At 37.6% G+C, this 13,605-nt stretch overlaps 1 protein-coding gene across 2 annotated transcripts in view; it reads left to right on the top strand.

Moving 5' to 3' along the window:
• The window catches only part of LOC140481378 (cullin-5), an 81,097-nt gene that overhangs the window by 28,023 nt on the left and 39,469 nt on the right, over positions 1-13,605 (top strand). For both annotated transcript variants that reach the window (XM_072577473.1, XM_072577472.1), the window contains exons 5-8: positions 8,451-8,592; positions 9,430-9,575; positions 10,003-10,083; positions 11,272-11,365. In XM_072577473.1, coding sequence (XP_072433574.1) covers positions 8,451-8,592; positions 9,430-9,575; positions 10,003-10,083; positions 11,272-11,365 — 463 coding nt within the window. The remainder of the gene's footprint in view (positions 1-8,450; positions 8,593-9,429; positions 9,576-10,002; positions 10,084-11,271; positions 11,366-13,605) is intronic.

Below are 13,605 nucleotides of genomic sequence, written 5' to 3'. Positions count from 1 at the left end.
TTTGGAAATCCAAATATATCCCATATATTGGTTTCCTTTAATTGTTCTACTTGATACCTTCAAGAACTGAAATAAGCTTATCAGATTTGTCACACATTCCACATGCCAGATTTTTGCCTGTACTATATTTAGCTGCAACTTCATTACATCTTCTTTTGAACATACATTCCTACCTTGCTTGGTCTCATCTGTGAATTCAGGTAATTTACTTTTGCTCTGTTCATCTAAGTTATTAGTATAAATTGTAAAAATAAATTGAGACCTCAACAGGACTCCACTCGTCACATCCTGTCAATCAATGGCTCATCTTCTGTGTTATGGTGTTACCTTCTATACTATGAACTTTAATTTTCTGTAATAACCTTTCATGTGTTGGAACCTTATCATAGGTCTTTTGGAAATCCAATTGTAACATGTCCGTGGGCTCCCTTTTATCTACAGTGTGTGTGACTCCTTCAAAGAATTCCAATAAATTGGTCAAATATGATTTTCATTTGAAACCAGACTGACTGTTCCTGATTGTCATGTGTTTTTCTAACTGTGCATCTATAATCTCTTTAAATATCAATTCAACACCTTCCCCATATATTGAGATATCTGACTATCTCGCTTCATGCTTCCTGCCTCCTCCCTACTTGACAAGGGCATTACATTTGCTATTTTCCAGACTGATAGAACCTTACTATAGCTAATAAATAACGGAAACTTAATACCAACACATTTACAACTTCATTAGAAACCTATTTTAAGACTCTGGGATGAAGTCCATCTTGACTAAGAGATTTGTCAGCCCACAGCTCCATCAGGTTGCTTCATGCCACTTCCCTCATGATTGTAATTTCAACAAGTTCCTTTCTCCTTTTCACCTTCTGATTCACAGCTATTACTGAAATGTTTTTGATTAATATTTGAATAATGTAGAATTTTTTTGACAGGGTTAACTGATGCTGTACAAGATTTATACTTTCTTTGGTTAATGTGCGTGTATATTGCACACAATTGTGCACTTGGAATAGAAATCAACGTGAACTTTTAAATGATTTTCTCTTTATTGTACTGGATAAGTACTTTGTTCTATTTTAAATGATTCTAAAGCTGTTAATGTTATTGGATATACGTTAACATGCTTTAAAGATAATGCTAAAGTTAGGATCAGTTTTCATTAAAACCTAGTACAGATTTGTGCAGGCATGATTTAATCTATTTTTGACTTTATTTTGATGTCAGTTTTGGTAACAATTACATCTCTGAGTTGGAAATTTCTATTCATGTGACTTGAATAGAAATAGAATGTGAATTGAGATTGCGTTAGTGAGGAAATGCTGTACTGCTCGGTGTTATTTTCGTGTGCTGCAAAGGAAATTGTCAATGTGCAAAGGGTCAGATTTGGTGGGCTGCAGAAATTGATGTAAAATCTTACTTCCTTTATCAGTACATGGGGGAGATGTTCATAAATAAAGGGTTTGTTTATTGTAATATCATCAGCTCTCTTCAAACTGTATACAGGGTATGTGGAGTCAAGAACATTCTATTACTCAGCTGAAATCTAGTTAAAGGATAAAGGATTGAATAGGCCAGTTCGTAAAGATATAGTTCACTTTCCATTTAAAAGTTGGAAACTCTGTCTTTGTTTTTATATAATTTTATACTAGTTAAACATGGGGGAACACCAAGTGTAGTCATTTGATGAAAGTGGGTTCACTGCCAGTGGATAATTGGAACTCAAGGTTTGCAGATATAGTTGCAGCTTTGATTTTTAAAATCAGACTGTGGTCAATAGGGAAATAACCAAGCAGGTGGAAACGACTTGGCACTTTTGCATTCTCAAATTTACATCGAAAGTTGGCTTTGGACAACATAAACACATTGAGCATGTGGCTTTCCAGAATGAGGAATGCCTGGCAGCTCTGCAAACAAAATCCCATCCTGGGAAGCAGCCACACAAATGAACTGAAGAAAAAATTAATCATCTTGTTGAGCTTGAAAAGAGGTTTAGTGGCTGCTACACAAGTATTCTCACCACTAAAACCACTAAACAGATCGCTTATGAAAGAAAAGCATTACAGAATTTTACACGATAAGACTCCCATAACAAACTCCTTTGGAAGGAAGGCTTCAAAAGTGAAGTTAATAGATGAGATTGCCATCCTCACGGAAGAGTATTTATACCTAAACAGAATACTTAGATACCTGGTGAGTATCCAGAACATTGGGACTGGGATGATCAGATCGTGCAGGCCAAAACATTTACAGATGTGCAACTCAACCGTCAAGCCAGTGGGCTCACCATTGGGCTAGTCACGCCCATAACTGAAATGGTATTGACTAAAGATCAGTTAAAGGAACTTAGTTAAACAGAGAGCAACATCTAAAGGTAAGAGCCACATAAACAATGGTGAGAAGAAAAGAAGGCCAACTTGGAGAAGCATATTTCAGACACTCAAATTTTATATAAAAGAACAGGCAGACTGTGGGAGCATTAGTCATTTCTTCCTGCCCCTCATCATAGACTAACCATAGAGTTTTCAAACAAAACCTCCCACACCTAATAATAAGGCAAATTTGAGAAAATGTTTTGCACATACGGAAATCGCACCACAAATGAAGCCAATAGAGGAAGGATAAGTAATGTTAACCATTAAAGGGATTGGTGAAAATGGTGTAGCAGATCCAGATGGGGTATGCTTTAGAAAACCTGTATATCCCCAAAAAAATACTTTATCGCTTCTTCTCTCTTCATGTGAAATCTAAAATAATTTCAAGTGCATTGAAAAATAGTCGAGCAATCTTCACACCCATATCTGAAGACCCAGATCTTCTGAAGAACATACATAACTGGTGACCCTCCCAATGTTACTTCTTCTCTCTACACAAGTCCTGGCCAAAAGACTGAGCGACACAGTTGAAATAAGCCCTAGACCAAAAAAGGCTCCTTGTCACAATCCCTGGATATTTCAAAAACATTGCTATCCTTCTAAATGATGAGGAAGTAAAACAAAGAAAATAGGAGAAGGTGTAGCCATTTGGCCCTTTGGCTCTGCTCCACCTTTCACTGTGACCATGGATGATCATCTGATGCAGTGTCCTGTTCCTCCTTACTCCCCATACCCTTTCAATCCATTAGCACGAAGAACTTTGAATATTATCAAAGGTGAGTTAGATAATGTTTTGGCTTCACCTGCTTTCTGTGGCAGAGTGTTCCACAGACCCATCACTCTATAGGTGCAAAACGTTCCACTCATCTCAGTCCAGTATCCACCATATACTTAAATTGTGCCCCCCCCCCAGTTCTGGACAGTCTAATCATCTCTATAGGTTTAACCCAACTAGTAATGTTAGAATTTTATAAGTTTCTATGAGATCTCCCACCTATCACTCAATCTTCCAGTGAATATGATCCTTATCAATCCAATCTCTCTTTATACATCATTCCTGACATCCCAGTAATAAGTAGAAAGTGAGGACTGCAGATTCTGGAGAGTCAGAGTCGAAAAATGTGGTGCTGGATAAAGTACAGCAGGTTAGGCAGCATCTGAGAAGCAGTAGTATTATGGACTAGGTCAGACCACTCAAAATATTCTTAAGCAGGTAGCCCAGACTATTAACTTTGCGATTTGTTTCAGTAATTGTACAGTAAAAATTACCCGGATTACGTTAGTGAGGTTGACTACCAGGTATAAAACAGTTAAAACAATTATTCACAAAATTGCACAATGAAATTCTAAGAACAGAATAAAGAACCGCTTCAGAACTCAGTCTATCCAAACTAGACTTGCACAACGGTCCCAATAAGCAAGCCCCCTTATTAAAACACAGTATAAAAAAGGGTCAGATGCTTACAGGTTGAAGTTAGAAGGGCAGAAGAGAGAGTTTGTTTCCACACAGCTCACTGTTGAAATCTCAGGCAGTTCTGAACTAAACTGCTCAGCTGGAGAGCTGAGCACTCCCCTTTCATTCTACGAGTTACTTCTAAAACATGACCACTTTGGCCTGAAGTCTCATCTGCTTACATGTAAACAAAGGCCCTTTCAAAATCCTTCTCATCTCAGTATCAAACCAGTATGATCGGAGCCCAGCTGGTTTATTACCCCTCTGAAAAAAATCAAGGACAGAGTATCCTTGAGCCAAGGAACAGCTTTTGGAGAAAAATGGACTAGCTTTGTGATAGTAGAGTTGTCATTTCGGGCATAAGCCCTTCGTCGGTTGGTCCATACACCTTTGTTTATCTACCTCCAGAGTCAGAACACCCTTTCTCAAATAAGGAGACCAAACCTGCACATAATACTCCAGGCGTGGTCTCTCAAAGGCTGTGTACAATTACATCAAAATATTCCTGTTCCTGACCTTTGTGGGCGGCATGGTGGCACAGTGGTTAGCACTGCTGCCTCACAGCGCCAGAGACAGGGTTCAATTCCCGCCTCAGGCGAGTGACTGTGTGGAGTTTGCACATTCTCCCCGTGTCTGCGTGGGTTTCCTCCGGGTGCTCCGGTTTCCTCCCACAGTCCAAAGATGTGCAGGTCAGGTGAATTGGCTATGCTAAATTGCCCGTAGTGTTAGGTAAGGGGTAAATGTAGGGGAATGGGTGGGTTGCGCTTCGGTGGGGCGGTGTGGACATGTTGGGCTGAAGGGCCTGTTTCCACACTGTAAGTAATCTAATTAATCTAATCTAAAAACTTGAATCCTGTCACTGTGAAGGATGACAATAAGGATGACATTTGCTGCCTTCTTCACCTGCTATTCCTGCATGCTTATTTTCAGCAACTACTGTACAACTATACTCAGACCTTGTTGTGCCTCCCCTTCCCCAATCTATATCCATTTATATAATAATCTGTCTTCCTTCTTTTGCTATCAAAGTGGACAACCTCACATTTACCCGCATGCATCTGCTTTTGCAGGTTTAAAAGTGTAAGAGGTGAGTCAGGAGCTTCACCGTTTATTTTTTTTAAAAAAGAGCAATGAATTGGTGAGCATATGGCTGGTGCAGTCTAGGGGCAGAGCTTTGGTGCTAAAGTCACAGTGCCCAGAAGGACAACCAGCTGACTGAGTGATGTTAATCTTTATTTGATTCTACTTTATACTGTTTTAAATTATTGTGAATCTTTTCTGCTACTTTAATACTGTAAGTTATTGATTGATAAGTAACTGCCAATTTATCTACTGTAAGTTGCTTTCAGAGTAAAGGTAAAAAGGAATAATATTTTGCAGACTAAATTTTCTATTGGTCTTTAGTTATTTTAAAAAAAAACAAATTAGTTAAATAGAATAGCGATACAATGTTTTGCAGCTGCATGATATGGGAGCTGTTGGACCCCATTTTGGTTTATAGAGACCACCTCTGTAGCATGTGTTGGCCGCTCAAGGAACTGCAACCCAGAATTGATCAGTTGGAGTCCAAGCCTTCAGCACGGCAACCCGTCAGAGAGGGGAGGGAAGTATTAATTGTTTCAGGAGACTGTCACATCCTTAGAGTAACTACGCTGAATTTAGCTAGAGATTAGGGAATAGGAGGGTGAGGCAGGTAGAGGGATCCATGAGATTGTGCTGAATAAGCATCAGCTGTTGTCCTTGTTCAATGGGTTCAAGATTCTTGCTCCACATGTGGACAAAAGAAAAAACAATAGGGAAAATTAGCAAGCTGACCACAGCACCATGGGACAGGAAGACATTTCAAGATGGAGAAAAGAAAAATGAATTGGAGATAGTATAGTCAGGGAATAGACGCTGGAGAGAGATTCTGCTGAGGGAATTAAGAGGAGCTAGGGGTTAAATTAGAAAGCACAGCCAAAAAGGTAATCTCTGAGTTACTACCTGAGCTGCGAGCTGATTGGCACAAGATCAGCAAGATTATAGAAGTAAATGTGATTAAGAGATTGGTGTGGGAGAAATGGGTTCCAGGTCTATAATTCCCTGTTTTCTCTTACTCTTTTTTTTAAAAACAGTGGGGTTGCATGAGCTATCCTTAATTCATAGTAACTTTTTCAGAGTCCATAGAATCTTGAAAGCTGACCACCAATGCATCTACTATTTCTAGAGGCCCTTTCCTTAAATATCCTAGAATTTAGAGTATTGGGACCTGGGGATTTATCAGCATCTAATTCCATCAATTTCACCAACACAATTTCCTTATTAACACTAATTTCTTTCAGTTCCTTTCTCTCACAAGACCCTGTGATGCCCAACGTTTTTGGTATGTTATTTGTGTCCTCCTTGTGAAGGCGGAATCAAACATGTTTACTTGTTCTACCATCTTTTTTTGTTCCCCATTACAACTCTCCTGTTTATGGCTGTGAGACACCTATGTTAATTTTCACTAATCATCATCTCTTCTCACTCACATAGGAGCTTTTACACTCAGTTTGTATGTTCCCTGCAAGTTTACTCTTGTACTCTATTTTCCCCTCTTAAACAGTCTCTTTGACCTTCTTTTCTGAAATCTAAACTGTTCCCATTCCTCAGGTCTATTGGTTTTTTGGCCAATTTGTATATCCCTTCCTTCTATCTAATACTAATTTCTCTTGTTAGCCATGGTCAGGCTCCTTTCCCATTTTATTTTTGTGTCACATAATAATAATAAACATCATATAAATGTCTGGCTTTTGTAGATCTTGTCAACATCATCAATTCAGTTTGGTGTTAAATACTTTTCAAATTATTACATGAAGTTAAGCTCTGGCTGAAATTTGCACAATTATTGTCAGGTTAATAGCCAAATAGTGCTATCATAATTGAAGGTAACAGCAGCAAGACTTCCCCAATCAAAATAGAAAGGAGTATGAAGCAAGATGCCTCCTTATCACCTATACTCTTCAACTTCTACCTCCAGAAGACCAGTTGAAGAATCTACTTGTCCCTGGGTGGTAAAAGTATAAATTTCTCTGTCCTGACCTTTGTGAATGATATTGCAGTCCTGAGTGACTCACATGGTGAATTGGTGCGTAACCTGAAAGTTGTGCAATTATCTTATGGCAATAATTGTCTTTAACATCAACAAAACAAGGGATTTTCACTCTAATATCTGGGGAAGACCTTTCTCTATAACCATCAGAAGAACTGGAGATGTTAAGAAGAGAGCATAGCCACATACCACCAGGAGAAACAGAAAAATATCTGGGATCTCAGGTGAACATAGGAGCAGGAATAGGCTGAAAATTATTAGAAAGAGAAGCTTAAGAACTAGATTTCTCATTTAGTGACAACTGCTCTTTGTCCAGTACAAAAACTAGAAATGCTAAAATCACCCATTATCCCAAAGTTGTATTGCTACTTAATATTATCAGAGATCTGTAAAAATGCAATAATTATGTTGGTCCTGATTTTTTAAAAATGCCACAAAACTAGTCCACAAAGCTGCACTTTCTATCTCATACAGCTGATGGCGTTTTATACTCAAGCAGTAGAAACAAGGATTTTAGTATTTTATTGACCGTGGGCAGAAAACATGAGGCACTTGAAATCTTGTGTTTCAGTGATTCAGGCATCCCTTCAGTTCCAGAGTGAGATCATGCTGATCCAAAGAGGGATAACAAAGCCTAAAGATTCTCAGGGAAGTAGAATGGTTTACCTCTGAGAAATATGGCAAGCCATCACAAGAACATAACACCAAAGAATCCACAGTGGGATCCTTTGTTTTCTCACAAGTAAAACCTAGTGATAAACATGGAAGGCATGGGAGATTGATAAATGACTTCATCTTGTTAGTCAAGGTGCAGTTATGGGATGTTTTAAAAACAGGAAAGAATTGAATATTTATTCAATTTTACTCATAATGTTAAATTATTCAGATTGATTAGCTGTTTGTTATTATACTGCAATTTATATCCATGCAGGTCAACCCTAATAAAGGGAGGGCCTGACACAATTAGATCTTGCTACAAATGTGAATACCTCTAGATTCCTTCATGTATATCTTAAGATTTATGCTCATTTGTGAAGAATACTAGAACAAAATGCTACAATACCGTTATGGATCAATTACAGGTATTCATATCCAAGTTCAAACATGACGCTCATGTAGCTGTGTTAAAGTAAATTATATAGAATTCTCAAGTAGATGGATTTCATAACACATACTGAGAACAAGAACGCAGTAACCGTAATTGAGCTAGAGAGTTGAATTTTAGCTTTCTATTTGCTAACTTACCACCATGCATTTGGATACGGTCATCACATCGCCATAATAATAAGGAATTTTGCACTCGTGTATGACCTGCGAGTGTTTCTGGTGGAAGTCCATCCTTACTCTGAATCAGATCACTGAAACATTAAAGGTAACCTTTAGCTAATATTCTGTGGCTGGTCCCTACAATATTAAACTTCCAGTCATAGTGCCACTTCCATATTTAATACTGCAAGTGAATAGTGTCTTTTAAAATTTGTTTATTTGTTAACAAAAATAAATAGAACTTGAAAAGCAAACTTCACTCCATGCTGAGTTTTAATGTTTTCAGCTTATGCTTGACACCTGGAATGAGTCGATCTTCTCAAATATTAAGAATCGTCTTCAAGATAGTGCAATGAAATTAGTTCATGCTGAAAGACTAGGAGAAGCTTTTGATTCTCAACTGGTCATTGGAGTCAGAGAATCATATGGTAAGACTTTATTGTAAGTAATGTATTTCTTCTGCATTTAACAAATCATTTAATTAAAGAACTGTCTGAAACTGGCAAGATGTTCTGTACAGGTGAATTTAAGCTTGCTCGTAAAGTTTTACATGTCAGTTCCTGGTGATATTTTTATGTCTTTTTGAAAAAAAAATATTATTTCTATTTAAAAATATACTGCATGGTTCTTCTGTAAGGCAATCCTTCATAATCAAAGGAACTTATTCACACTTCAGTTTGGATTCTCAGAAAGCTGATGAATCCAATGTGTGATCTATCTGCTGACTCTGCGACATTGGGGGCAGGTGTACTTGAAGGGTTTGGCAGGTGGATTATTTGAAAGTTCATTCACTCCCTTTAGCACCTCGTCTGTACTACCTCTTGTTCCCAACAAAGTCTGTTATCAATGCCTTTCCAAATGAACCTTCTATTTTGTTTTTGGTCAAAGTCAAGAGACTCCCATGAGTCAGTGGATATGTTTGACTTCTCCAGTGATACTTTGAAGCCATGTTCTGAGTGGAGCAATTGTTTTCAGAATCTGGTGTCAGACATATGGATAACATATCCTGTCCAGGAGAGCTAGTTTTGAATGATTGACATCTTGATGCTGACTAAATTTCACTTATAGATATTTTGCCTCAATCTGTTTGAAAACAGATTGTTCCAAATCTATTTAAAATTTATTATTGTTTCGAAAATTGACACTTGGAAGCTGGTTAATACAAACAATGAAGTGCATGAAGTTTTTATTTTTAGTGTACCACAAATGTTGTAAAAATTATTGTGCAAAATGTTTCTTTACTGAATTTTTTTCTTGAATTGCAGTCAACCTGTGTTCTAATCCAGAAGATAAACTTCAAATTTATCGTGATAATTTTGAAAAGGCTTATTTAGATTCAACTGAAAGATTCTACAGGACACAGGCTCCATCTTACTTGCAACAAAATGGTGTACAAAATTACATGAAATATGTGAGTTAAATGCAATGTATGAAATATTATTTGTAAGTAAACTAATGGCATAATTTGAAAAATATAGCAGTTCTTAAAGCGCATGTCATCTTAGTAATATAATGGAATTGATTTCAGCTAGGATGTTAGCAAGGGCAATATATTTAGTCTCCATACATGCTAGTGAGTAAAGGAAGAATAATCATACAGGATCTTTCTCTGTTGACCATAATTAAATGATACTTGCTGTATATGTGCATATTTGTTAAGTTGATATGCAAAAATCAAAGCAGACATTATCAATGGCGATTTTCATTTGTATCTTCTGAGTGCTGATTATTTGCAGATAACAGCAATCATACCCAAAAATGGAATTCACAAACCTAAGTGGGAGGAGTAGTAAAATAAAATGGTTCTATATTAAACATATGTAAAATCTCTTTTAAAGGCAGATGCTAAATTAAAAGAGGAGGAGAAGAGGGCACTTCGATATTTAGAAACCAGACGAGAGTGCAACTCTGTTCAGGCTGTAAGTATTTTTCTTGGAGTTATATTGTGTATTTTGTAGTACTTCTCAATGTTCTGCTTTCTCATCCCATAGAATTATACAGTACAGAATAGGTCCTTTGGTCTACCAAGTCTGCATTGACAAATACTACTGTAAATCTGCATTAATCCCTCTGATATTACCATTGCACCAAAAAACACTGGCTACTTTTATATCCTCATGAGATAAAAAATTGTTCTGACTAACTTAACAAGGATCCAGTGTCAGTAGGTTCTTAAGCTGTTCTTTCAATGTAAGCTTTGTGAAAACTTCACGTAAAGCTGGCAACAACAAAATTTGAACTGTAGGTTTTAGTTTAATTCAATTATAAACTAAATTAAATTGTAGAAGATAAAACTTTAGACTTTCTTAACCAACAATTGCATGTGAGCTTAGCAAGCTCTCTTTTATTCATAAAGCAGCCATTGTTTTTGTGATGGTGATTGAGCAATAAAAAGTATTACAAAATATTGTAAGAGAGATCTTGAGGTGTCGTATAAAAAAATTTTCAGCTGAAAATCTCAACCTTCAAAAACACACTCCTCCTTAGTTTATGAAGAGTCAAGTCAGATGTTTGCACTCTAACTGTAAGTCTTGAACCCACAATCTTCTGATTTGTGCTATCAGCTGAGCCATAGCTGATTCATCAGGAAAGAAGTTGAGAAAGACACTTTGTCATGCCTCGGGTAAGTGGGAGCCATGGGGTAGAGTATGGTTTGGCTTGTGGTTAAAGGCAAGAGGGAAAGAAAAAGCTTAGTGAGTGGTCTCCAGCTTATTTACAAAAAATTACTAAGCTTTTAGTAATTATTACTGTTTAGGCTGGGTTAGGAGAAGGTTGGATAGATTTAGGCTGCTGTGTTGCAGTGGAGAAGAAAAGTAGAAATTAATATAGTTGAGCATTTGGAAGTATAAGTCCTTACAAGATAAACTAAGTAGAAGTTTTTACCTTTGGAATTATTGGGTTTTTTCTTCTCCTCATTATTTATGGTCTTTTAATTGAACTTGGGGTTTGCAAATTTTACCATGGTATCATATTAGAGAAAGAAAGAAATGGCATTTTAGAAGGATCCTGAAGGATTTTTGAGTGTGCAAATACCATAGATTAGTTTTAGTCCTGACGGCAATGAAAAATGTTTGAAATAACTGTTAATTGTAAGAGTTTTATTTCAGCTCATGGAGTGCTGTGTGAATGCTCTGGTGACTTCATTTAAGGAGACAATTCTAGCTGAATGCCCAGGCATGATCAAGCGTAATGAGACAGATAGTGAGTAAAATTGTAATTATTGATTTTATTGAATTAATATTGTTTTCTTTATTAGGTGGTGATGTACAAATTATTCTTGATGGTATTCCAAATGATTGCATGATGACCAGTAAAAATATTTATTTTATTGTAGCAGCATGGAAATGTAAAAGTGCTAATTGTTCTACCATTATTTGCATGAGTCAAAATGTAAAACTTCTATTCGAATAAAATTGCAATTGTATGCATGATATTTTGTCAGAGCTATTTATTTGCTTTTTTGTTCCAACTGGTCTGCATTTTCAGTTTCTTTTTATTTTAGCTGTGCTTTATTTTGCTTCTTAAATTGGACAGCTAATCAACCTTTTGGGACAGATCTTCGCAACTTTTCAATTTTATTATTGAATTTCTGAGCCAGAATTCTTCAAAAGAAATTCTCCAGAAGAATGCACACAATCTACTAAAATATAATTTTCTTTTTAAGCTTAGCATTAAATATAATAGTACCTCCTGGAAATGTGTGAAGGTCAATTAATGTGTTATGACGTGAAGAATCGTCCATGAGACTGCCAAACAATTGTACAACTTTTTTATGCTTTTTCTAGCCAAGCTTATAGAATCCTAGAAGCTCTACAGAGCAGATAAAGGTCATTCGGCACATTGAGTCTACAGTGACTCTGTGAAGAACATCCCACCCTCCACCCTATCCTCGTAACCCTGTATTTACCATGGCTAACCCACCTAGCCCGCACATCTTTGGACACTACAGGGAATTTAACATGGCCAATCCACCTAACTTGCATATCTTTGGACTGTGGGAGGAAACCAGAGCCCCCGGAGGAAATCCACCCACTGGGAGAATATGCAGACTCCACAGCCAGTCACCCAAGGTTGAAATTGAATCCGGATGTCTCTCACTGTGAGGCGACAGTGCTTACCATTGAGCTACCATGCTGCCCTCCATGAAAGGGACACACTTAGGTTTTCCACATCCATTGTGCCCAACTGCCACCAATGTAAAAAAAACTGTTATTTACTTCTAGTTGAGTCTGTGCACTTGCAAATGCAGCGCAAAGTTCATTCAAGTTCATAGTGCGAAGTTGAATTGTGCCCACCATTCTGATTCTAAATGAGTTGAATTCAAAGCAGTTCTGATTCAGTAGCCTATTTTGTATGAAGTTATTGCATGGCAACAAATGTAATCTTAACCACTATGTCCTATTTTAGTTTAAATATTTACTTGAATTGCACACTAACATTTCAGACAGTTAAAAATCTCACAACACCAGGTTATAGTTCAACAGGTTTAATTGGAAGCACTAGCTTTTGGAGCGCCGCCTTCATCAGGTGGTTGTGGAGGACACAATTGTAAGGCACAGAATTTATTGCAAAACTTTACAGTGTGATGTAACTGAAATTATACATTGAAAAATACCATTATTGTCTGTTGAGTCTTTCATCTGTTCGAATACCATGATAGTTTCACTTCTTTCATGTGTAAATCACAAAACCTTTTTTTAAAAGTTGCATTCTCAGGTTAGCTGTTAACAATTGGTGTTAACTAGACAATATGTTGAAGGTGTTGGCCCCGTGTTCTCTGCTGAAAATGTGTTGCTGGAAAAGCGCAGCAGGTCAGGCAGCATCCAAGGAACAGGAGAATCGACATTTCAGGCATCAGCCCTTCTTCAGGAATGATTCTGCCTGACCTGCTGTGCTTTTCCAGCAACACATTTTCAGCTCTGATCTCCAGCATCTGCAGTCCTCACTTTCTCCCCTGTGTTCTCTGTCTACGCCATGATGTTTAGATTGATTCTAATCTAAAATGTGAGCTAACAGTTTTACAGGAATCTGTGCAGTTTTTGAGCAAAGTACAATGTAACTCTGCAAGTATAAATTCACCCCACAAAATATATGTATGTGTGCATGTGGGTTTTTGTGTGTGTGTGTCTGTCTGGGTTGGGGGGGTTGTGAGTGTGAGAGAGAGTGTATATGTATATGTGTGTGTATGTGAGTGTAGAGTCTCTTAAGTCTGTGAGGGGGTGCATGTGGGAGTGTGTGTGTCTGTAAGGGTGTGTCTGAGTGTGTGTGTGTGTGTGTGTGTGTGTGTATATAGTGCAGCGGTAGTCACCGTAGTGTGACATGAACCCAAGGTCCCTGTTGAGGCCCTCCCTATGGGTACCGAACTTAGCTATCAGCCTCTGCTCAGCCACTTTTCGCTGCTGCCTGTCCCGAAGTCCACCTTGGAGGATGGTTACCCGAAG

Source organism: Chiloscyllium punctatum, chromosome 9 (assembly GCF_047496795.1).
Source record: "Chiloscyllium punctatum isolate Juve2018m chromosome 9, sChiPun1.3, whole genome shotgun sequence".
NCBI classification, from domain to species: Eukaryota; Metazoa; Chordata; class Chondrichthyes; order Orectolobiformes; family Hemiscylliidae; genus Chiloscyllium; species Chiloscyllium punctatum.
Note: the sequence above shows the minus strand (reverse complement) of the source record. Positions and strands in the feature narration are given on the sequence as shown.